Source organism: Giraffa tippelskirchi, chromosome 1 (genome assembly GCF_054371585.1).
Source record: "Giraffa tippelskirchi isolate mGirTip1 chromosome 1, T2T-mGirTip1v1.2.pri, whole genome shotgun sequence".
NCBI lineage: Eukaryota > Metazoa > Chordata > Mammalia > Artiodactyla > Giraffidae > Giraffa > Giraffa tippelskirchi.
The window spans coordinates 200,832,424-200,857,369 of NC_137275.1; the positions used below are offsets into that span (position 1 = coordinate 200,832,424).

The 24,946-nt window shown below is 41.5% G+C and overlaps 1 protein-coding gene across 8 annotated transcripts in view; it reads left to right on the forward strand.

Annotated features, from left to right (window-relative positions):
- The window catches only part of FAM120A (family with sequence similarity 120 member A), a 116,747-nt gene that overhangs the window by 67,073 nt on the left and 24,728 nt on the right, over positions 1–24,946 (forward strand). For 5 of the 8 annotated variants that reach the window (XM_081523772.1, XM_081523795.1, XM_081523740.1 and 2 more), the window contains 3 exons: positions 6,202–6,289; positions 9,563–9,790; positions 15,319–15,493. In XM_081523772.1, the coding sequence (XP_081379898.1) occupies positions 6,202–6,289; positions 9,563–9,790; positions 15,319–15,493 (491 nt within the window). Of the gene's footprint in view, positions 1–1,504; positions 1,532–6,201; positions 6,290–9,562; positions 9,791–15,318; positions 15,494–24,946 lie in introns of all 8 variants that reach the window. The other 3 variants (XM_081523761.1, XM_081523786.1, XM_081523729.1) reach the window with 1 other exon arrangement.

The window sequence follows — 24,946 nt, forward strand, 5'->3', positions numbered from 1 at the left end:
ACACCCAGCTTCCTACAAATTTTTAAAAAGAATATAAACATGAAATTCACAGAGGAAACAGATGGTCAATAACATAAAAGGATGTTGTTTACTTTTCAGTTAAAGAAAAGAAAAAGGAAGGTAGCTTAAAACCTAACAAGGTACCCTTTTTAAACCTATGAAATTGGCAAATATTGGTGTTTTTTTCTTTAATATTTATGTATTTATTTATTTGGCTGTGCCAAGTCTTAGTTGTAACAGGCAGGATCTTTGATCTTTAGCTGCAGCATGCAGACTCCTAGTTGTGGCACACAGGACCTAGTTCCCTGGCCAGGGATCGAACCAGGGCCCCCTGCACTAGGAGCACGGAATCTTAGCCACTGGACCAGCAGGGAAGTCCCACGTTGGTTTTTGAAGATAAAGTTCAGTGGGGGACGTTGGTGGAGTTGGTGGGGCATGAGGTTTGGGCTTTCCTGGCACGTCCTTGGTCTTTGTGCAACCTATAAAATGTTACTGTCAGTGCCCGAGGGACTGCTGACCATTGTAGAGACCCAGTGCTGTCAGGACCCAGTCCCCCAAACTCCCATGGTTTGTCTTGCCAGGTACTAGTTGTCACTTGTGGTTGTGTGGCCTGGAGCTCCATGGGCCCAATGCACCCAATGTGAGTTAGGAGGTCTGTGGATTGTATATGGTTTAAATTAGTTGATGAGTGACCACAGTAAGTAACAGCTATCACTATTATTTAAAAAATAACCATGGAGCCAATAAAATACCAAAACATTTACTTCATTCTTAATGTAAAATACCTAAAGAATTTCATGTAGCATCCTTCATCTAGTGTCCCAGGAAACATGCTTCTTCTACTGCATCTTTTTTCCTTTAAGTGGTATTGGTGTTCTACATTTCTAATATCTTCTGAGAAAAACTATTCTGAATTACTTTTATGCTTGGTTGAAAATACTTACTGACAAACACGTAAGAGGAGCATTCAGGACAAGAGCTCCATCTTGACTGCTGCATAAGAATGAGACAAGTACTTCTGAAAGAATCTGAATGTATGTGACCCTAGCTTAATTTGGGGCATAGGGAGATGTACCTATAAAGGATATTTATGTATGTGATAGTCTTGCGGCTTCCCTTATCAGGGAACTCAAATCTGCACCCTCTGTAATAGGAACACATGGCAATCAGAACTTGTGCGGGTCTGTTGAATGAGAGCAGGCTGTGGGTCAAGTCTCTCTTCCTTTCTCAGGATGGGGAGCAGATGAAAATGAAAATGTATGTACGTTTGTTGAAACATTCACATGGTTTAACCATATCTGTGACCTTATCCACATACACTAGATAGTGCTACTGAGGATTTGATCTTGCTCATGTTTTACTTCTTCCCGTTTGTTTTTCTTAATTAATTAATTAATTTTTGGCTGCACTAGCTCTTTGTCATGTAGGCAGTTGAGGCAGCTGGGGGCTACTCTCTAGTTGCAATATGTGGGCTTCTCGTTGCGGGGATTTTCTCGTTGCAGAGCATGGGCTCTAGAGCACTCAGGCCTCAGTAGTTGCAGCTCAAGGACTCTAGAGTGCAGGCTCAGTGGTTGTGGCACATGGGCTCAGTTGCCCCACAGCATGTGGGATCTTAGTTTCCAGACCAAGGTTCAAACCTGTGTCCCCTGCATTGACAGGCAGGTGCTTAACCCCTGGGAAGTCCCCCCTTTTGGTTTTATGTGCCTTTTCTTCCTTTTTTGTTGACAAATAAATCAGCTTGTGGTCAATGCTATCTTCCTTTTCTGTTCCACAAGAGCAAACCACACCCAGGACAGCTGTGCATGAGTGAGAAGTCACTGTGATGGGTCAGACACTTGGTATAAATATGGACACCAGCCTACTTCCATCCTAGGATCACCAACCTGCTAACTAAAAAAAATGTGTTTGAGAGAATTCAGTGGTTAGGATAGTTGGCTACTTTTAACCAGTTTAGTGCAGAAAAAGTCCCAGGTGTCCTGAAGTGAAGTGAGGCTTTGCATTGCCTGTTGAGAATTCACAGAGCCTGGTGAATTCTGTGTGGTGCTGGCCTTCCTCCTTGCCACCGATCCGGCTATGAGGGTAATTCTTTTCTGTTGATTGCCTGCTGCATCATAAATGCATTTCATGGCTTTCTGGTAATAGCATGGGGTAATGTCTAGAATGGTGGGTCTGGGTTTGAATCCATTCGTTGTTGCTGTGGCTGTGAATGGATTCCTGAACCTGAATTTTACCCACAGAGAGTTGTGCCTTTGACTGAGCAGGAAAATTCAAATCCAGAACATATGCAGGCTTCCTGCCCTGCCCCATTCACTTCCCTGTGGCCTGCCTGGGTCTCAGCAGGTTTTCTCAGGGTGGAGCTGATGAAACTTGATGACACCATTAGCAGTTCCAAGTGTGATTATAAGGTGGGAACAGTTGTGCAAAATGGAACCTAACTGAATATACAAATATCCAGAAATTTCTAATCCATCTTGTTCTTCAAAGCATGGCATTTGTTGCATCAAATATTTTGTTTTCTTAAGTTATAAAGTAATATATCCTATTGAAATATTCTGAACTTTATAAAATTAGCCACTGTCAAGATGATTTTCAGGCAGAATTTAGATTTTATAGTACAATATTAAAAGATCTTGCAAACATTTAGGTTATGATAACTTTTTAGTTTGGTAATCTTTATAAAACAAAACTAAGATTTATAAATAAAAATTGTAGTTGATCTTAAGTGGGACAAGCTTCCACGTTAGTCACATAGGATGATCTCCCTACTACAATGTATCCATATAAAACCCAGATTTTATGCCTTTTTTGCCATATCCATTTAGGCTACTGCTGCTGCTACTGCTAAGTTGCTTCAGTCGTGTCCGACTCTGTGCAACCCCATAGACGGTAGCCTACCAGGCTCCCCCGTCCCTGGGATTCTCCAGGCAAGAACACTGCAGTGGGTTGCCATTTCCTTCTCCAAAGCATGAAAGTGAAAAGTAAAAGTGAAGTTGCTGAGTCGTGTCTGACTCAGCGACCCCATGGACTGAAGCCTGCCAGGCTCCTCCGTCCATGGGATTTTCAAGGCAAAAGAGTACTGGAGTGGGGTGCCATTGCCTTCTCCAATTTAGGCTACAGTTATGTGATTTAGTCATTCAGCTATTGCACACCTGTTCTTTAGTGACTGTATGGTTTTATTATCTTCATAGAGTTCATGACTGAGTGATACAAACAGACAGGAATTAGAAATAGTGCTGAATGTGATGTGTACCATGAAACACAGAAATGAGAATAGCGAGCACGGGGTGGTTAGGGAAGGCTGCACCCAGTCGCAGCCAATTTGTACAAGACGAGGCATCACATGTGGCGGTTGTTAAGGCACCCAATCGTGTCCAACTCTTGGCAACCCCTGCAGCACACCAGGCCTGCCTGTTGCCCACCATCTTCTGGAGATTGCCGAAGTTCATGTCCATTGCATCAGTGATGCCATCCAGACATCTCATCCTCTGGTGCCCTCTTCTCCTTCTGCCCTCAGTCTTTGCCAGCATCAGGGACTTTTCTAATGAGTCAGCTGTTCGCATCAGGGCATCACTTATAAAAGCTTAAATCTGTCATGGACAAGGGAGGGGCGTCAGTCTAGCAGGACATGAAAGATAATTGCAGTCCATGCACCTGACCAAGAACCTGTATCCAGAATAGATGATGACTTCCTATAAGTCCTTAAGAGCATTCTGCACATTGTCCTCTTATTGTAGAATGTTTGAACAGGCACACCACAAAAGAAAATGTCACACATGGGAAGATGCTCATCTTCATTATTATCAGAGAAGTGCAAATTAGGCTATGCTGAGATTCACTGCATTTCCTCCCAAAAGGCCAACCGAAGAACAACAAAATACTAAGTGCTTCCGGGGCAGGGATCTCCTGTAGGACTGGGTTGTAGACCCAGCTGTGTTGTGCGCCCACAGCGCTGAGTGTGTGTGGCCCTGAGACGGAACCAGCACTGCAAAATATTGTTGAGCCAAAATTCCCAGACGTAAAAAGTGTACAAATGCATGATTCTGTTTATATGGTGTATAAAAGCAGTCTTTGCTGTTAGAAGTCAGAATAACTATTACCCTTGAGGAAGTCTCAGGAGCAGGCCAAGAAGGGGATTCTGGGATGTCAGTCCTGTGTTGCTTATGTGGTGTGTTTGTAGACATTCATTAAGCTGTTCATGTGTGCATTTTATAGATAGGATATCCTTAAATATATAAAATTGTAGGTAATGTTATATTTCTGTATAAAACATGTGTCAAGTAATTTGTTCTAAAATTTCACACAATAAATGTTACTGACTTTTTAAGCAACTCTGTTTATACCACCTTCTAAATAAACCACTTCAGAGCTACTCACCTTTCCTCCCCTTTGCTTGAAATACTCACTTTGGACATGTGTATGACAAGGTTATACACCTTCTAATCCCCTATTTCATAGGTCTTGGCACAATTATCACATAACATGTCCTGACCAGTAGATACTCAAAGAACAATTGACTGACTAATCAGTTTGTCCAGCTTCTTATCTGTTCACTCATGTAGTAGCTGCTCTTCTCTTGGATTTCAAATGGGATGGATCACTATGCTCTTAGAATACTTGTATTTATTTTTATGCCTTCTCATCACTAGAGTTTCCTCTGGTTTTGCAAATTTGTAGCCTGAGATTGTACACATGAGTAGCAAACTTGGACAGAGCAATGGTTTCTCTGAGTCTTCACTGAAGACTAGGATCCTGGATGCTGGATAACCTTGTTTGATGTGGACATATTGGGGTGACTGGCATCAAGGAACTAGACTCCAAAATATCACGACATGGGACATGATTCTTGGTTTAAGATGGGTCAGTCTCACTCTCATCTTTTTGCAATGGCTTTTTTTTTTTTTTTACTAGAACTAAAATGAAGTTGATTGGAAGATAGAATTAACAGGTTTTAAAATCTCTGTCACACGAGTCAGATAAGGCAAGCCAAATAAAAGCTCTCTATGTTGGCTTGTCTTGTGGCCAGCCCTGGTTTTAGAAGATGATTTTGGCCTGGAGCGCTGCAGGGAGAGGGACAAGCGAAGGGTGGATGCATGTAGTGGCTCAAGTGATCCCCATGATCGTCAGCATCTCGTCCCTACTCAAGCCCCTCTAGATTCCCTACTCCCTCCAGGATACTGCTTTTCACAAAGTTTGCCCGGGTACCAAAGTAAATTTTCTTTTACATTGTGGCCCATATACACAAATGGAGAAAGAGTTTTTGAAATAATGTAATTCATACCACATTGGCTGCATTTGGTCTATACTGTGTCTCTCTCCCCTCCGGCATGTGGAACCTTAGTTCCCTGACCAGGGATCAAACCTGTGCTCTCTGCAGTGGAAGCAAGGAGTCTTAGTTGCTAGTCTGCCAGGGAGGTCCCCATTTCCTTCTTTTTTTTTTTTTTAAAAATGCTTGTTAAATCCCCTACATTGTTTTCTCAGGCTACTGATTGGTCACAACCCACAGTTTTTAAGAACGCTGATTGAAAAATACTTCATTCTGGTATTTAAGATACATTGTAATCTTCTGCATCTTTTTTTCCCACTTTTACTTTGCCCAAGAAGGTCATTCCCCAAGTGAGATTCAGGTAACTTCTTGTTCTCTGCACTTACAAATCCATTGCCTCTCCTTAGGCCTGCAAGGCGCACACCTCTGAGTGAGTTATTGCTAGCCTTAGTTCCCATGCTCCCTACCATGAATAGGAGTGCCCCCCATGAATTGTCATTGGCATATAATACTTTACATTTATTTATAAATTATGAGTAACATTTGACCCAGATAACATTTAATCTTCTACTGTCTGATGATTGTCAATTGAATGTGATGTCTTATTTCTCCAAGATGACTGAGCTCCCAAAGGCAAGGCCTGCATTTGTCTCCTGTACACCCGCAGCACTAGCACATCCTAGACCATCTTTAAGCCGAGCTGTGAGGCATAGGTTAGGTGCTTGATTTCTCTTCCCCAGTGGGTGGTTACCGTTGAAGTAGGTGGAAAGTGTTCTTGTGATAGGATTTTCTCTGGACATAGGTTGTTTCACAAGGTGGGATCAGTAAAGCATAATGTATCCTTGGTTTGTAGGCTTAGGGCAGGCCCTTCTTATCATCATGAGTACCTGTGGGAAGTGGTCAACACTAATTGGTATTTTTGTTCATTTTATGTTCAGCCATATCAGTGGGAACAAGATTGGCTGGGAGAAGACAGGAAGCCATTCAGAACCTCAAGCACGGGGAGACCCAGGAGACCAAACAAAGGTAGTAAGTCTGTGCCTTTTATTCTTGCAAATTCTCATTCTCTCAGCCTGTAGTGCCAGGGATTGATTTAAAGTAAAATTCTCTCTCTCTCTTTTTTTAAGCATGTTATTTATGAGTAATACATTGGCAAGGGTGAGCGGGGAAGGGCTGTGCTACCCCGTTTTCTCTGTCTCCCAGAGCAGGGCAGTGACCTAATAGAGACCCTCTTCTCTCTGCTCACAACATAGCCTTTCAGAGCCCTCATTTCTTGTAGGTTTTGTGATGATTAGGTGAGAAAAGTTTTGTGATGTATACATTAAAAATGAAAAAATAAAAATAAACTAAATTTTATTCTCCCGCCTTTTTTTTTCTATTTCTACTTGTTAATATTCATCTCTAGATGAATATTTTAAACTTACAAAGCCACATCTGTCCCCACCTGTGGTCACTTAGGATGAGCTGGTCTCTGGCTGGAAGAGGGCTTGTTTTTATACAGGATGATGGAATGTTAGAAATACGTTTAAAACTCTGAAATATTCTCACTGTTGAATGATTATCCTGAAAATAAATAACAGAAATGCTTTCTGGATACATACACCTTGCAAAGTACCTCCCAAAGCATTTTCAGTTGTTTATGTCTACATGCTATGGAACGGAAAGTGTAGAAAACTTTTGTGAGTTATCCATGAATTATTCTTCTTAAGGATAATTTTGGCACTTTGTGTTTTAAAGGATGAAATTAAGCACTCAATGCATACCATTAAAAGAATACATTTTGTTTCAGAACAGAAAAATCAATATTTTTTGTTGTTATTGTTGTTTGGTCTCTAAGTTGTGTCTGACTCCTTGTAACCACATGAACTGCAGCACACCAGGCTTCCCTGTCCTTCACTATCTTCCAGAGTTTGCTCAAACTCGTGTCCATTGAGTTAGTGATGCCATCCAACCATCTCATCTGGTGTCATTCCCTTTTCTTCTTGCCCTCAATCTTTCCCAGCATCAAGTCTTTTCCAGTGAGTCAGCTCTTCACATCAGGTGGTCAAAGTATTGGAGCTTCAGCTTCAGCATCAATTCTTCTAATGAATATTCAGGGTTGATTTCCTTTAAGATTGACTGTTCAAGGGACTTTCAAGAGTCTTCTCCAGCACCACAGTTTGAAGGCATCAACTCTTGGGCACCCAGCCTTTTTTATGGTCCAACTCTCACATCCGTAGATGACTACTGGAAAAACCATAGCTTTGACTAGATGGACCTTTTTTGGTAAAGTAATGTCTTTCCTTTTTAATATGCTGTCTAAGTTTGTCATAGTTTTCCTTCCAAGGAGCAAGTGTCTTTTAATTTCATGGCTGCAGTGATTTGGGGAGCCCAAGAAAATAAAATCTGTCACTGTTTCCATTTTTTTCCCCATCTATTTGCCATGAAGTGATGGGACCAGAGAAGGCAATGGCACCCCACTCCAGTACTCTTGCCTGGAAAATCCCATGGGTGGAGGAGCCTGGTGGGCTGCAGACCCATGGGGTCGCTAGGAGTCGGACATGACTGAGCGACTTCACTTTCACTTTTCCCTTTCATGCACTGGAGAAAGAAATGGCAACCCACTCCAGTATTCTTGCCTGGAGAATCCCAGGGACGGCGGAGCCTGGTGGGCTGCCGTCTATGGGGTCACACAGAGTCGGACACGACTGAAGCGACTTAGCAGCAGCAGATGGGACCAGATGACATGATCTTAGTTTTTTGAATGCTGAGTTTTAAGCCAGCTTTTTCACTCACCTCTTTCACCTTCATCAAGAGGTTCTTGAGTTCCTCTTCACTTTCTGCCATTAAAGTGGTATCATCTGCATGTTTCTCTTGGCAGTCTTGATTCTAGATTGTGAGTCATCCAGCCCAGCATTTCGCATGATGTACTCTGCATAGAAGTTAAATAAACAGGGTGTAATACACAACCTTGATGTACTGCTTTCACAATTTTGAACCAATCTGTTGTTCCGTGTCCAGTTCTGTTACTTCTTGTCCCGCATATAGGCTTCTCAGAGACAGGTAAAGTGGTCTGGTAATCCTATCTCTTTAAGAATTTCCAACAGTTTGTTGAGATCCACACAGTCAAAGCTTTAGTGTAGTCAGTGAAGCAGAAGTAGATGTTTTTTGAAATTCCTTGCTTTTTCTGTGATCCAACAGATGTTGGCAATTTGATCTCTGGTTTCTCTGCCTTTTCTAAATCCAACTTGTACATCTGGAAGTTCTCAGTTCACGTACTGCTGAAGCCTAGCTTTAAGATTTTTGAGCATAATCTTGTTAACATGTGAAATGAGTGCAGTTGTACAGTAGTTTGAACATTCTTTGGCATTGCCTTTCTTTGTATATTTTTTAGGGTACCACAGAAGCAGTAAGTGAGCAATTATTATTTCTAGGATTTATTGTGAGGAAAAAAGTTTGCTGCAAAAATAATATTTGCTCTTGGTAAACAATTAGGACTTTGCTAAAATTTGTAAAGAGAAAACTAAGAATCTCCCTTCAGCACTGAGGTAGTCATTTGGTGTCCATACTCTTTCCTATTCATATATATATATTCTGTATTTTGGTGATTGGTTGTACAGAGTGGATATTTTTCACCTAACAATTTACCATGCACATATTTCTGTGTCAGTTTGTGTAGATCTGACTCATCAGTTTTAATGGTTTTAGCTTGTTCTTTGGTTTTAATTTTTGGCAGACAGTTCCCTATGTATACTTAATTTGGGACTTTAAGTACCCTAAGAGAATACTTGAGGTTTGGTTTTTATTTCTTCTTTAAATAAGAACTTTGGTGGTGGTGAGCAGGCCTGACTGAGACCTAGTTTTAGTCCCAGTTCAGGAGTTACTGGTCTCATTACCACAGACAAGAGACATCCCCTCTTGAAAAACTAGTTTTTTCATGTGTAGAAAGGAGGCTACCCATTGAGTTGAGGAAGGGTCTCCCAGGAAAGGAGAATCACAAGAGTTGGTCACATGGGGGAGCCAGATGGGACTTGGGTCAGCAACCACAGAAGGCTGTTCATCTCCTGGGGATCCCAAGGGAGGAGCCATGAGTGGGATCACCCAGTGGGAGCTGCAGCAGTTCTCTAGGTTCCCATCCCTGACACAGGCACAGTGGGCGTCCATTCACACTTCCTCTGTTCAGGGAGGAGTGGGTCACAGTTCCCCTTGTCCTCATGGAAGCTGTTAATCACATCTCTCTGTGTTACAGTTGGACAGACAGGTTAAAGAAGTGGGAATGTGACATGGACCCATTTTCTCCTCTCACCTGTTGATCTGCAGGCAGAAGGTTCGTCCACTGCCTCTTCTGGCAGCCAGCTTGCTGAAGGAAAGGGGAACCAGATTGGCGCTGTTCAGCCAATTCCGTGCCTCCTGTCCATGCCCACCAGGAACCACATGGACATCACCACCCCACCCCTGCCTCCTGTCGCGCCTGAGGTGCTGAGAGTGGCCGAGCACCGGCACAAGAAGGGGCTGATGTACCCCTACATCTTCCACGTCCTGACAAAGGTATGCACTGGGGCTGTCCGTGTGGCCATCGTCTCACAGTGGTCACTCTTGTGGGGTGTGTCCTTGTTCCTTTTGGAACTGCTTTTTATCTTACAAGGTATTTGAAATGAAGTTCATTTTCCCCTTTCCAAACTTTCTAAACTTGGAGAAAGATATTTATATCTTGGAAATAGATATTTATATCTATAATCACAACAAAATTAGAACTTGGGAAAAGTCTTATTTTTCTTGTCAATTTAACGCAAATTACTTTTGAAACTTCTAATTAAAGGCACTTCATGTTATTCTCTGGTTTGTAATTTTATTTGTATTTCTAATTTCAAAGTTTCCTATGTGTTTTTGCTATACTGTCAAGTTTAATTGTGATGTCACATACTATATCTGGTTTATCATCTGTCCTAGAAGCTCGCAACTTCTGAGTGGCTAATAGCACTTCATACTTTGACTTATTCTACTACCTCATTGAGTACTTATGCCAAACAGTGGAATACAGGGCTTCGTCACTTTATTAGTATTTTCCTAAATGTATGCTTAAATAGATAAACAGTATGGCATTAATTGTTTCTGAATCTTGGTGTTTTGAATAGATCTGTGATTATTTAAATTTCCTCAGTTACTTGTCATATTTATGTTTATAATCATCAGTTCAGTTCACTTCAGTTCAGTCGCTCAGTCGTGTCTGACTCTTTGCGACCCCATGAATAGCAACACGCCAGGCCTCCCTGTCCATCACCAACTCCCGGAGTCTACCCAAACCCATGTCCATCTAGTCGGTGATGCCATCTCATCCTCTGTCGTCCCCTTCTGCTGCCCCCAATCCTTCCCAGCATTAGGGTCTTTTCCAATGAGTCAACTCTTCGCATGAGATGGCCAAAGTATTGGAGTTTCAGCTTCAACATCAGTCCTTCCAATGAACACCCAGGACTGATCTCCATTAGGATGGACTGGTTGGATCTCCTTGCAGTCCAAGGGACTCTCAAGAGTCTTCTCCAACACCACAGTTCAAAAGCATCAATTCTTCGGCACTCAGCTTTCTTCACCGTCCAACTCTTACATCCATACATGACTACTGGAAAAACCATAGCCTTGACTAGACGGACCTTTGTTGGCAAAGTAATGTCTCTGCTTTTTAATATGCTGTCTAGGTTGGTCATAACTTTCCTTCCAAGGAGTAAACATCTTTTAATTTCATGGCTGCAAGCACCATCTGCAGTGATTTTGGAGCCCCCCAAAATAAAGTCTGACACTGTTTCCACTGTTTCCCCATCTATTTCCTGTGATGGGACCAGATGCCATGATCTTAGTTTTCTGAAGGTTGAGCTTTAAGCCAACTTTTTCACTCTCCTCTTTCACTTTCATCAAGAGGCTCTTTAGTTCTTCTTGGCTTTCTGCCAGAAGGGTGGTGTCATCTGCATATCTGAGGTTATTCATATTTCTCCCAGCAATCTTGATTCCAGCTTGTGCTTCCTCCAGCCCAGCGTTTCTCATGATGTACTCTGCATATAAGTTAAATAAGCAGGGTGACAATATACAGCCTTGATGTACTCCTTTTCCTATTTGGAACCAGTCTGTTGTTCCATGTCCAGTTGTAACTGTTGCTTCCTGACCTGCATACAGGTTTCTCAAGAGACAGGTCAGATGGTCTGGTATTCCCATCTCTTTCAGAATTTTCCACAGTTTATTGTGATCCACACAGTCAAAGGCTTTGGCATGGTCAGTAAAGCAGAAATAGATGTTTTTCTGGAACTCTCTTGCTTTTTCGATGATCCAGCGGATATTGGCAATTTGATCTCTGCCTTTTCTAAAACCAGCTTGAACATCTGGAAGTTCACGGTTCATGTATTGCTGAAGCCTGTCTTGGAGAATTTTGAGCATTACTTTACTAGCGTGTGAGATGAGTGCAATTGTGCAGTAGTTCGAGCATTCTTTGGCATTGCCTTTCTTTGGGATTGGAACAAAAACTGACCTTTTCCAGTCCTGTGGCCACTGCTGAGTGTTCCAAATTTGCTGGCATAGTGAGTGCAGCACTTCCACAGCATCATCTTTGAGTATTTGAAATAGATCAACTGGAATTCCGTCACCTCCACTAACTTTGTTCGTAGTGATGCCTTTCTAAGGCCCACTTGACTTCACATTCCAGGATGTCTGGCTCTAGGTGAGTGATCACATCATTGTGATTATCGGGGTCATGGAGATCTTTTTTGTACAGTTCTTCTGTGTATTCTTGCCAACTCTTCTTAATATCTTCTGCTTCTGTTAGGTCCATACCATTTCTGCCCTTTTTCGAGCCCTTCTTTGCGTGAAATGTCCCCTTGGTATCTCTAATTTTCTTGAAGAGGTCTCTAGTCTTTCCCATTCTGTTGTTTTCCTCTATTTCTTTGCACTGATCCCTTAGGAAGGCTTTCTTATCTCTCCTTGATATTCTTTGGAACTCTGCATTCGAATAGGAATATCTTTCCTTTTCTGCTTTGCTTTTCACTTCTCTTCTTTCACAGCTATTTGTAAGGGGTCCTCAGACAGCCATTTTGCTTTTTTGCATTTATTTTTCATGGGGATGATCTTGATCCCTGTCTCCTGTACACTGTCACGAACCTCTGTCCATAGTTTCTCAGGCACTCTGTCTATCAGTTCTAGTCCCCTAAATCTATTTGTCCCTTCCACTGTATAATCATAAATGATATGATTTAGATCATACCTGAATGGTCTAGTGGTTTTCCCTACTTTCTTCAATTTAAGTCTGAATTTGGCAATAAGGAGTTCATGATCTGAGCCACAGTCTGCTCCCATTCTTGTTTTTGCTGACTGTATAGAGCTTCTCCATCTTTGGCTGCAAAGAATATAATCAGTCTGATTTCGGTGTTGACCATCTGGTGTTGTCCATGTGGAGAGTCTTCTCTTGTGTTGTTGGAAGAGGGTGTTTGCTATGACCAGTGCATTCTCTTAGCAAAACTCTATTAGCCTTTGCCCTGCCTCATTCTGTACTCCAAGGCCACATTTGCCTGTTACTCCAGGTGTTTCTTGACTTCCTACTTTTGCATTCCAGTCCCCTATAATGAAAAGGACATCTTTTTTGGGTGTTAGTTCTAAAAGGTCTTGTAGGTCTTCATAGAACCGTTCAACTTCAGCTTCTTCAGCGTTACTGGTTGGGGCATAGACTTGGATTACCGTGATATTGAATGGTTTGCCTTGGAAATGAACAGAGATCATTCTGTCGTTTTTGACATTGCATCCAAGTACTGCATTTCGGGCTCTTTTGTTGACCATGATGGCTACTCCATTTCTTCTAAGGGATTCCTGCCCACAGCAGTAGATATAATGGTCATCTGAGTTAAATTCACCCATTCCAGTCCATCTTAGTTCTCTGATTCCTAGAATGTCGACGTTCACTCTTGCCATCTCCTGTTTGACCACTTCCAATTTGCCTTGATTCATGGACCTAACATTCTAGGTTCCTATGAAATATTGCTCTTTACTGCATCAGACCTTGCTTCTATCACCAGTCACATCCTAGCTGGGTATTGGTTTTGTTTCGGCTCCATCCCATCATTCTTTCTGGAGTTATTTCTCCACTGATCTCTATAATCATAGATCCACAGTTAACTTGGTGACCAGATTTCTGGTGTAAAATTGGCTCATTACTATATATATTTTATCATGTTTTCATCTGTATATGTACCACCGTATATAATCAAACTTTTTTATTTTCTACAGTGCATGTATGGTTTACAGAATGGAGTCAGTAATTACAAGTGACTTCCATTCCACAGCACTGTCTAGTTGCACTTTTAACTGTTAATTGACTAATTTGAACTGCTTAATTTTATATTTTATAGATAAAGGACAGGAAGACCAGTGCTATTATTTGGGTCCTTTAATGTATTTTTGAGTTGTAATTGCCTCCAAGTCTCATCTGTTATTTGATATGGGTATGCATGTGTGGTATCACTTCTCAGATTATGGTTATAAAGTAAAAATTTTATCTTTCAGGTCCAACATAGATTATAAGGGTAAGTGAGGGTTACTGTTGCGGGAAAAGTATTTTGCTAAGGTTAAAGGGACTCAAGCTTTGGGAAGGTTGTGCCTTTTCACTCTGGGGTTGTTTGGGATATAGGGTCCCTGGACTTCCTGCTGTTTGTGCCCTGCCATGCTTGTTGATCTGACTCAGGGGCTGTTGGTTAAGTCAGTCTGAGTGATGCAAAACTGCCTGTCCTCCTCTTCAGTACTCACTGATTTCAAGGGCAAATACTGATGAAATGACTGTGGTTGAGAAAAGTGAACTTGACTATCTTCAGATTTTAAGGTGTCACCTAAAATTTTTCAGTATATTTGGGAAAAGTTTAGACTGAAATGTGTGCTGTTTCCTGCGAGCTGAGTGGCTCTGGTGTTAAATTTTCCAGGCTGAGACATTTGCTGTGAATTCAAGCTTCAAGTGAGAATATAGAGAATCGTCAAAACCTCATAATTTTGGGAGAGTAAATACTCACTAGATGAGTGTTAACCACATATGTAGCTACTAGATTAATGAGTATGAAGATTCTGATAAGGGAAAAGATCAATTCTAAATTTAATTTATGTGAAAGAAAGAATAAATGTTATGACATGATTAAAATAGTACATATCAATAAATTTACTAGACATTGGAGCCATAAATGTATTTTTATATTAATAATATGCATAATTAAATTCCTTGTGAATTCTCTTGAGATGTACCTTGATAGCATAAAATATTTAGGACAGGACCGCAGAATTTTTGGACTGATTTCAGGTGCAGGTGGTCACAGAGTCATTTGTCTCCTGGAGCCACAAGGAAGCCCCTGCTGTGTTGGCAGAGAGGAGTGTGGGTGGGGATGAACAGAACAGGGCTTCCTTCAATTCCAGCCCCTGGTGGCTGTCTCATTCAGCCAGGCTGTCTCATTCAGCCAGTCTTCTCAGTCAGAAGACTCCTCTGTTGAGTTACTTGATGCACTGGGGCAGAGGCCTGATACATGCTGAACACTTTAAAAATGAATACCACTTAAAAGAGTTCTCTTAGGTAGGTTTTTTTGTATATGATAATTTTTTATGAAAGAGCTTGGTAAAGAAAATTTGCGACCATTTTATTTTTAGGGTGCTCTTTTCTTCGATTTCATATAGGTCATTGAAAATTATGAATTACATTATGTATGACCGTCTTGACTCATAAAAGTTGCCAGTTCTCAGCATTTTCTATTGTATTTGTTGTCTGGTGTTACCTATCTAGATTTTTTTTGAAGACTTTGGAAGCATTTACATGGTTTTTGTTCTTGTTGTTGTTCCAGGTTAAAAATAAAACAATGTAGGTTTTATTTTGACTCTTTGAGCATATATTTTGACTAAACCTGCTAAATGAACTCTCCCTAAACATCTTGATATAGGCAACTTGTTAAGCAATTGATTTGGAATAAAATTGCAATTTCGTTAACTGGAGATAATACCGTATATTTCTGTGAGTTTATTGTAAATTCAACATGAAAAATGTGCAATATTATTCTGCTTTCTTCCATGCAAAGGGTGAAATCAAAATTGCTGTTTCTATTGAAGATGAAGCCAGCAAAGACCTGCCTCCCGCCGCCCTGCTCTATAGGCCAGTTCGTCAGTATGTTTACGGAGTCCTGTTTAGCTTGGCAGAAAGCAGAAAGAAAACTGAGAGACTTGCTTTTAGAAAGAACAGACTTCCACCAGAATGTATGTACTGTAAAATCCATTGTTTGTTTTCCTCGGTACCTCGTAATCTCTTGTGCATTTTTAAAGTCTTAGAAGAATCGTGACTGAGTTCACCCTGAGAGTCCCCACATAAAGGAGATGGGCTCCATCGGGGCTCTTACAAAAGGAGGACAAGCCACAGGTTGTTTTCCTCAGTAACATCCCAGCAGTGGTGTTTATTCAGTAAAATGATAAAACAACAGGTTTACGCTTCAAACTGAACGTTGATCTGGAAACAGTCCTGACGGTCGCCATCCTCGTGGTTAACATGTCCTGGGCAGAGTGACAGCAGTTTCTGCTGTGGTGTCCACGAGATGTGATTCCCTCTTTGCAGAAATCAGTGTTCCTGGGGAGGTCCCACTAGCTGTCCACTGGGCTGCTTCTGTGCAGTTGCTGCACACATCCCTGAAGCCAAGAGGGACTTGTAACGATTTCCTTTAGAGGCCTCCAGCTGATCAATTCTGGGAGTGGAGGGGGAAGTGGGAAGACAGAAACTGTTGTTTGAAATTTGGGCGAAAGTTGAGGTCAAAGTATTTCCATCTTCAGTGGACCAATGTAATTTTGGAGGAGAAAATCACGCCTTTCTGTTCTAGGTAATTTTATCTACTAATGTAGGGAATATAAAAGTCACTGTATGTTTAGTAGGAAATACAGAAATGTTTCCCAAAATGTGCAATCTAAAATAAGAGTATTATGAAGTGTGAAAATTTAGATTACTAAGTCATCCTCTAAAGTGAGGATATTCACCTGCTTGTATGGCAAGTCACTGCAGGCCTGGTGACATGGGTGAAGCTGAGCTCAAGGACAAGTAATGGGAGTAGATCTTACCTTTGGAACTCAAAACTAGAGAGGTTCTAGCAATTTTATCTGAACACTCAGTTCTATAGATTCTTAAGTTTTCTGTTTCTGTTACTGTGACAAAATTGTGATTCTGTAAGCCTTTAAAATGAAGCCATCTGTCACTTCCCTTACTTGAAGATAGTCATACCTAGTGTGGCTGCTGAGCTATTTGTGTGATTGTAGCTGGAGAAGGTGATGCCGGCTCCACAGGGCCTCCTCTAGCTGATGTTTCTGCCACCTTGATCAGGCCAGAGGCACCATGTGAAACACTGAGTGTGTCAGTGGACAAAGGCCCAGTACATTCCAGGTGTACAAACCCTCATTCTTTTTTCCCACTGTGTGATTTACTTGCTCAGAAAAGAAGACGTTTTTAACTTTGCATAGGATTGGCCAGTTTTCTGTGCTGGGCCACCCTGGCCCCACAGCTGTGATCTCCAGTTCACCACCAGCCCTGAGCATCTTGGTCCCTGTAGCCTCTTGGGTCTCTGTTGGGCCTGGAATGCTGAGTGCTACAGGGTCCCATGCAGCCCTACTTCCTGCTGTGTCCTCAGCTCCATAGCACCATATTGGCTTTCATGGTGAAAGGCTATTCTTCATTTGCTTGTGTGTTCCAGAAACATGGTTATCTTTATGCAGAACATCCTCAAGAATTTTCAGCGATCAAAACCTGAATACCCTGAGGTATATCCCAGGTTGGGCTCCCCTTAGCAGTATCCATAGCTTCATAGAGCAGCCTAAATATGGCTGGTGTGCTCCATTCATGTCCTCAGCAGTGGGCACTGGGCATCCCTCGCTTGTTTCAGGGAGTTCTCTGTGTCACAGGTGAGCTCAGGTGCCAGGTGCTCTTGGAAAGTAAGAGTCTTGGTCTCTTCTGCCCTGCTGCCGGTCTGTGACTTTAAAACACTGTGAAACACACAGCTGGCAGCACCCCGCATGCTCCACTCCCTCATCAGTTAATTTGTGCCTAGTTGATACAAGTGTCTTACTGGCCTGGGAGAGGCTGACCTTTTAGACAATAGGGGAAGCAGAAGCCAGGGGAGAGTATTGACTAAATAGACTAGCATCCTCTAAACATAAGCAAGAGGGAGGCAAATTGTGGTAAAGAGCTGGATGTACAAACCACACCATAGGGCCCAATGCAGCTCTCACAGAGAAATGACTAGGTCAGCCTGCCTATGGCAGGCCAGTTCTGGCTAGGGCTGGAGGGCACGGGGAATGGCATGATCAAGGGAAGGAGAAGGGTGGTAAAGTCTGAGGTGACTCAAATGAGCTCTTCGAGGCTCTGGATGGAGGTGTCTTGACCTCATTTGGAGGCTGAGAGGTACAGGGAATTCAAAAGAAAGGAGGAAAGTGTTCTAGTGTGAGGTGGATGGGGAAGGGTGGGTGAGTGGGAGAAAGCCATAACTTCAAAGAGAATTTGGCAGGCATGTCTTTTTCCTTTCCTCCTGCCTCTGCTCCCTTCCCCACTCCACTGACTTCTTTTCAAGGATGGCACACAGTTGTTGTTTCTCTGTTACTTTTGGCCAGTGGAAAACACTGACTCTTAATGCCACTGGTTTAGGTTTCCATACCTGAAACATCTACTAAGTGATTATTTTATGGAGAAAATATTGTAGCTTCTTTGTGATCTGGATGAGATGGGAAAATAACAATGTCTGATCATGCCAAAGAGGCTAACCTTGCACAGTTTCTCAGGAGTTCTTGGTTGATAAGGTTTGAAATCTTGTTTTACCTACACTTATTCATAGACCATATGTAGATGAAATTTTTAAATCAGTGGCACTTGGCACATGAAAGTGTACCATAGGGTCCTTGGAACAAGTTTGTTCTCCACACGTCTGCTGCCTTTGCCTTCCAGTTTGGTAACCAAATCTGAGCTGTGTGGGTTCCAGGTAAACCCTCCTACTCATGTGGGTGATGTAGCTACTTCTGAATGTAAGGGTTTTGATCTAACATGGCTTCAAAATGCTGTGCATACAGATGCATGTTCTTGGTGTGGTCACTGTGACAATCAAGAATTTTCCCAAGAGGGCTTTGTTGTCAGAACTAGTCAAAGGGTATATTGAAGCCTATAGGGTTGTTTAAAAATATTTAGCTCCCATTAGATGTAAGACATGTATCCATTTGGAATTATTTCCCTTGATTAAGGCATATGATAAAATGTTGATAATCTACAGTGAATATTCTTATGACTTACCAAAGTTTCATTTTTTAAAATATGGCTAAAGTAGGATATCTACAATCGAATCCTTAAAAAATCACAGCCATTTAGAGAGAATGGACTTGTGGACACAGTGGAGGAAGGAGAGAGTGGAACGAATGGAGAAAGTAGCATCGACATATATACTCTTATTGTGTGTAAAATAGAAAGGTGGTGAAAAGTTGCTGTGTAACACAGGGAGCCCAGCCTGGCTCTCTGCAATGACCTAAAGGGGTAGGGTGAGGGGAGGGAAGGGGGGCTCAGGTGGGAGGTGATATATGTACAATTATGACTGAATTGCATTGTTGTATGGCAGAAACCAACACAACATTGTAAAGCAGTTTTCCTCTTGTTGAAGAATAAATTAGTAAAAAATTAAGTTTAGATGATATGAAACATTCAACGTATTCATTGTCATTTGACAATTCCAAAAGTAATTTAGAAGAAATACACATATAAGGGGAAAAAAAATTTCAGCCTTTGAAAATCATGTTGAATTATATGCTGGCAGTTTACTTTTCTGTTCTTCCCTGTCCATTTCCAGGTTGTATCATTTTGCTTTTAGGAGAGTAATAAGAATACTTGTTTTATCGTGGGAGAATGCTACTGAAGTCATTATTGTGGAATTCACGGTCCTACCAGTGGGTCAAGCAGCAGACTGTTGACCCAGCACAAACAGTCTCACCCATATGGACTAAATGGTGATGGTGGCAGTTGCTCTGGGGAGAGATGGGCCCAGGGAACTAGCTATCTCTGAAGCTGCTGGAATAGAGGCTGGGCCTGGAGCCAGGCACCTGGTCTGAGCTGGCTCTGACCTCCAGGCCTGTATGTGTGAGATCCAGGTGGTGTGGCTGCTCCTCACAGGCACTTCTGCCCTGGAAGCAGCTCTGACCTTTAATACCATAGTGACTCTTCTTCTCCCTGGGGATGCTCCCCAGCCACCCAGGTACTCCCCCGTGATGAATGGGAAGGACCTGAACAGAGGGATCTGGTTCTGCAAAGACTACAGGATGATGAGTCAGCTCAGCTATAGTTGAAGAGAAAAAAGCAGGCTTGGGAATTCCCTGGAAGTCCAGTGGTTAGATCTCCACTGCAGGGGGCAAGAGTTTGACCCCTAGTCCGGGAACTAATATCCCACAAGCAATATGGTGTTGCCCCCCCCCCCAAAATAGCAAGTTTATATACTGTGCTTATATTTACTATACTTATACTATATTTAGGGCTTCCCCGATCGCTCAGCAGGTAAAGAATCTGCCTGCAAGAGACAGGAGATGCTGGTTTGATCCTGTGTCAGGAAGATCCCTTGGAGAAGGAAATGGCAACCACTCCAGTATTCTTGCCTGAAAAATCCCATGGACAGGGCAGCCTGGCGGGTACAGTCAAATGGATTGCAAAGAAACAAACATGACTGAGTGACTAATCACAAAATACTACATTTGTATTTCCCTATATTTACTCTCTTTCTAAACTGTCAAGAAAAGCCAAAAGGAACACATTGATTCCCCCACCACCACTGATCCAGTTTGCTTTAGAAATTTTGTTAGTGCCAAGTCATTGGGATTGCTGATTGAAAATAAATTTGTTCATTGTGAATCACATTATAAAACAATACTTTAACATGACTAATATTAATTAGTGTGCTGTTCTCATATGTGTGATAATTGGTTGTCATAAACATTTTTCTTACGATTCTGTGAAGGCTGTTTGTATATTAATCTGAATTTTTTTATTCCTCAAAGCTTTTCAGGAGTAGCATTAGCAAACTGCTTTTCCCTCACAGAACTTTGAGTGGCTGAGCTCAAGAGACATCTGTGGGGAAAGCAGTGTTTTGTGACAGGAATTGTCTGATGGTACTCTTGTGGATTCATTTTTATGTCCTTGAACTTCGGAGTTTCTAATACAGTAGGAATGACGTAAATGGGGAAACGGAAGTCTAGGAATAGTGTTTAGCAAGTGTCTATAACACATGTAACACTGTGTTCTATGTGCCCTGTGGCCTACTGAGCATGTATATGTTTGTGGACGGTAAGATTCTCCCAGCCTCAGATATAAAAAGTTAAAGGAGAAAATTCATAGTCTTTTACTTTTCAGAGTCATGGAGGGTACTCACACATGTGTCAGCATGAGGAAATGAGGGGCTAGTTGGACCCCCAGCCTGCACACAGAGCTGCTTGGAAGTTAACCGGCAGTTTTCCCATAAGAAGAATAGACCAGCTGTCATTGCACCCATTTTCCCATTTCTGATAAAACTCTGATATGAAGGATTTGAAGTTTTGTTTTTATGTATTGTGTGTATGTGTTTCCTGTAACTCCAGGAGAGCTCAGGGAGTAAAACAGTGGCTCCTCCCCAAATATACACTGTGCAGACACAGACCAAAGGTCCGATTGGCCATAGCCTTGGAAGTTGTTTGTATCCACCTTTTTCCTTATCTTCTAACCATATTGTGTGCGTGCTATAACTCTCACTGTTCATGGTGCTCTGAAATGAGCTTAAAGACATAATTCATTGTATGGCACTGTAGGCAGCCACTACCAGTCAGTTGAAGTAGGCTCACAAAAATGAAACATGTTCATTATTCCTGGCCTGGGATGGATCCCAAAATCAGTGTTATAACAGATTCCTGAGATAGCTGGTTGTCATATGTATAAATGTGAAAATAGAAGAAGATTAACGACTGATGGAAAACATTGGGTTTTTACTAACAGCTTAAGTCTTCAGCAGTGTTTTATGTCTTCAAATTGTATTTTGAAGAGGTGCTTCCAGCAAAGAAACTGTTATAAATTTAGCCGCTGGTAATAACAGAAAACTGGTACCCTGGAGTTGCTTTTTGCCAGGGTGAAAATTCAGTTTAGTTTCAGGTAGGGAAGACAATCTGATGTTCAGAGTTTTCAAAGTAGTCCGCTTGAAATCATGAGTTCTTTCTGTCAGTAGAAAAGACAAGATAAATCTTTATTGATGGTGATACACAAAAGATTTATTCATGGACAGTAACTAGATTAGCTGACCTCTGGGATTCTCTTATTCTTGTTTTAACAAGGAAGCATGAACATGTCTTTCTAAAACGGTGCTTTTGTCTGTATACAGAGTGTTCCCATAATTCAACTGTCCCATACCACTTGGATAATCCCTGTATAACTAGTTTTTTTTTGCAAAAATGATAAAGAGTCCAGATTACTTGCTATTAGCTGGCTTCTTTGCATCAGCTTATTCCTCTGAGCTTCAGGAAAGCTCAGGGAGTGAAACAGTGGGCAGCAGCAACTTGGGAAGAATCGCAGAGCCAGAGGGAGAGAAGGTACCCTGTGTGCATCAGCCACCCCATCGGATGAACTTATAACATAGAGGCTGCTGTGTGTCTACCTGAAAATGGGATGTCCCTTGGAATTCATTAATTTATAAAATAGTAACCTTAAATTAATCTAATGTTAGAAGCCTATAAACATAAGTTGACGTCACATAGTTCTAAACACATAACAGAGGTGCAAGGTGTCTTTGTGTTTCTTCAACTGGACTGTGCTACAGAGTGAGTTGTTGGCCCCCCTTGTTTTAGTGCCTAGTTCTAGGGCTGGGCTGGGGCGAGGTAAGTGAGGGACCCAGGCCTCAGAATTTAGGAAGACCCTTATTTTCACACAGGCACATGGTGGTTGACATCTGAGCCCTGGATGCCTTTCCTACCTCACTCAGTACATACTAGGTGCTCAATAAATATCTGTTGGGTGATTGGCCAAAGGTTCCATAGCTCTTAAGTAGTGGTATACACAAAAGATCTCCAAGTATTCAGTTTAAAAACAGATACATGTTAAAAATAAAACAAATCAGGGCATCTTTGCTTTCGGAACAAAGCTTTTTTGTTACTGCACATTTATTTTCTCTGAGAACATGTATTTCCTAAATTAGACTTGAACATTCTAGTCATGAATAGTACAGATAGCAACAAAAATGCTTAGAATATAAGAGGAAGCTATTATATATAATACTTCTTTACAGCTACAGTATCCCCTGCATGTACTGGGGAAGTCCTTTTACCAGGACATGGGAGGGATGGTCAGGTGAGCATTAGGTGGCAGTTCTCAGGCACAGGTGTGTGCTCATCTGTAGCCTTTGCAGGCTGAATAGGATCTGAGCACACAGCATCAGGCCATGTAAATTCAGGCACTCTTGGAGCCCCAACTAGGGTCTAGGGCAGCTTCAGGGAACACTCAGGAGAACTTGTGAAGGGACTGTTGGCATCTCTGACCTCCCCTTAACTTTAGTGTACGGTTTGAAGCATAAAGTATATACAGGTCTAAGCATTTTGACCTTGAGAATGAAAATCCTCCACCAAAAATTTATTTCTAGAATGAAAACAATATAATAAAACAATTGCTAAAATTTATTAAAGAGAAGCAAGAGCAGAGATGACAAAGGGGAAAGATATAAATAGATGAGATAGTTTTAATAAGAATGCTTCTGTTGAGAAAACTCAAAGGAGACCCTTGCATTATAAACTGAGTTTTTTAAGATGCAGTAACCTTAGGCCTTGTTTGCATGCACGTGTGTGTGTGTGTGTGTGTGTGTATTTTGGGGGAAGAACATGAGAGACCTTAGATAACTAGGTTATTAACCCGGATTAACAACCAAAGATACAATATAATTAGTTCCATTAAATAAATCTTTGTCACCAAAATGAAGATGCTACATGGAAGAAATAGATTTATTCACTTTTACTGTGGGGGGGGGTGCATGAAAATGAACTTTGTGGACTGACTTAATGGAAACGCAGTGTACTGGTTAATGGCTTATCTTGTAAGCTCCTTTCACTTGTTATCTTGGGGCTGACAATGTGCCAGCCTCTGTGAATGTAGTTGGAACAAAGGGAGGTGGGGTGTACTGCACCTAGGAGGGCACTGAGGTAGTGACGCCTACCCTCTGCATACAGGTGGCAATCTATGGAGCTGTGTGCGCTGGAGTTCAGCAGGAATGGGGGTGGGCAGCTAGATTGTGAGTCCAAGGACAGGGTCTGCTGGACAGTAGGGACCTTATGAGTTTGTGTCTGGCACCTAAAATATAGATAAATTTAAAGATGCATGTATTTATATATACATGTGCCTCTGTTTTGACTTGATGGACTTTAAACCTTTTAAGTTTAGAATTTTTTTAAACATTTAAACACTAAGATATTCAAATGTGAATTAAAGGGATTTCCTCAATGACAAAACAGTTACTTTTTTGTAAAAGAATTTTCAGAAATTGTCTTGATTTTGCACCCTGCTTCTGGAAGTTGGGGTTCCTGCAGAATGGCTGGTCATGGCACTCCTCTGCAGCACACTACCACCTGACTTGACTGCGGTTGATTGTGCAAAGCTTGCTTTTCCTGTTGCTAACAATTGTGCCTATCCAAGTATCTAACTCCTAAAATTCTTCATGACATTGGAAGAGATGATTGTCTAGACTTGGTGTGGAGCTGGAGATGAGCCAGTTAATCATTTAATTTTGTCTGGATTTGGGTTCTTCATAGTCTTCAGTTTGCCTCAGGTGTTACTCTAAGGAAAATGAGCCCAGGAAGGGGGTATGGTTATTTGGATAGAATTGACGTATCCAAGATCGCATTAGAATCATAGCACCATCCTGGCTTCTGTACCTGCTGTCAGCCATGTGAGGGGAGGATGGGGTCTCCACGCGGCCCTGCTTCAGCTCTCATGTTTATTGACCAAAGTAAGCTATCTGTTACAAAATGCACACCCACGTTTTACCATCTGACTGTTTATATCAATGCACTTTGGGGAGAAGTTTTAACATACTTCTGTGCAGTGTGCTTTATCTCCATTGTTCTCCTTTCCCCATCACCGTTTTTCCCTTAAGTTATTTGGGAATTTTGTGGGGAAACGTGCATGTTTGTGTTTCCAGAATTAATTCCTGCTAATAGTGGTAAAACCACTGTGGATAAAGGTTATTTATGGAGTTGAACAGTTATATTTGTTACAGTAGGAGATGCTTAAGTAAAGTGGCTACCAAGTGCAAATTATTTCTCAGATCTAATTAGTAAAAACATGGAGAAAAAGATCAGCTATCTAAATTGGATTTTCCATGATTTCTGTGATGATCACAAAATATGTGTAAGTTGTACCCATTGTTATTACTAAAACTATTAATGGATTTATAATATTAAAGCAAATTTTGTCTAACATCCTTGATTTATACATACTAGTTTTGTGGGGAGTCTTTGATTGAGAAGAAATTTATTGATAGTCTTACTGAAAATCGGAATGAGTCACCGAAGTGCATAGAGTAGAAAACAAAATATTTTAGAGTTGAGGATTGATGACTGATGGCTTACTAATGAGAGAATGCATTGTTAAACAGAGTGACATCTTCATACTGTAATTACTAGAGTTGTTTTTGTCAGGCTTAAAGTAGC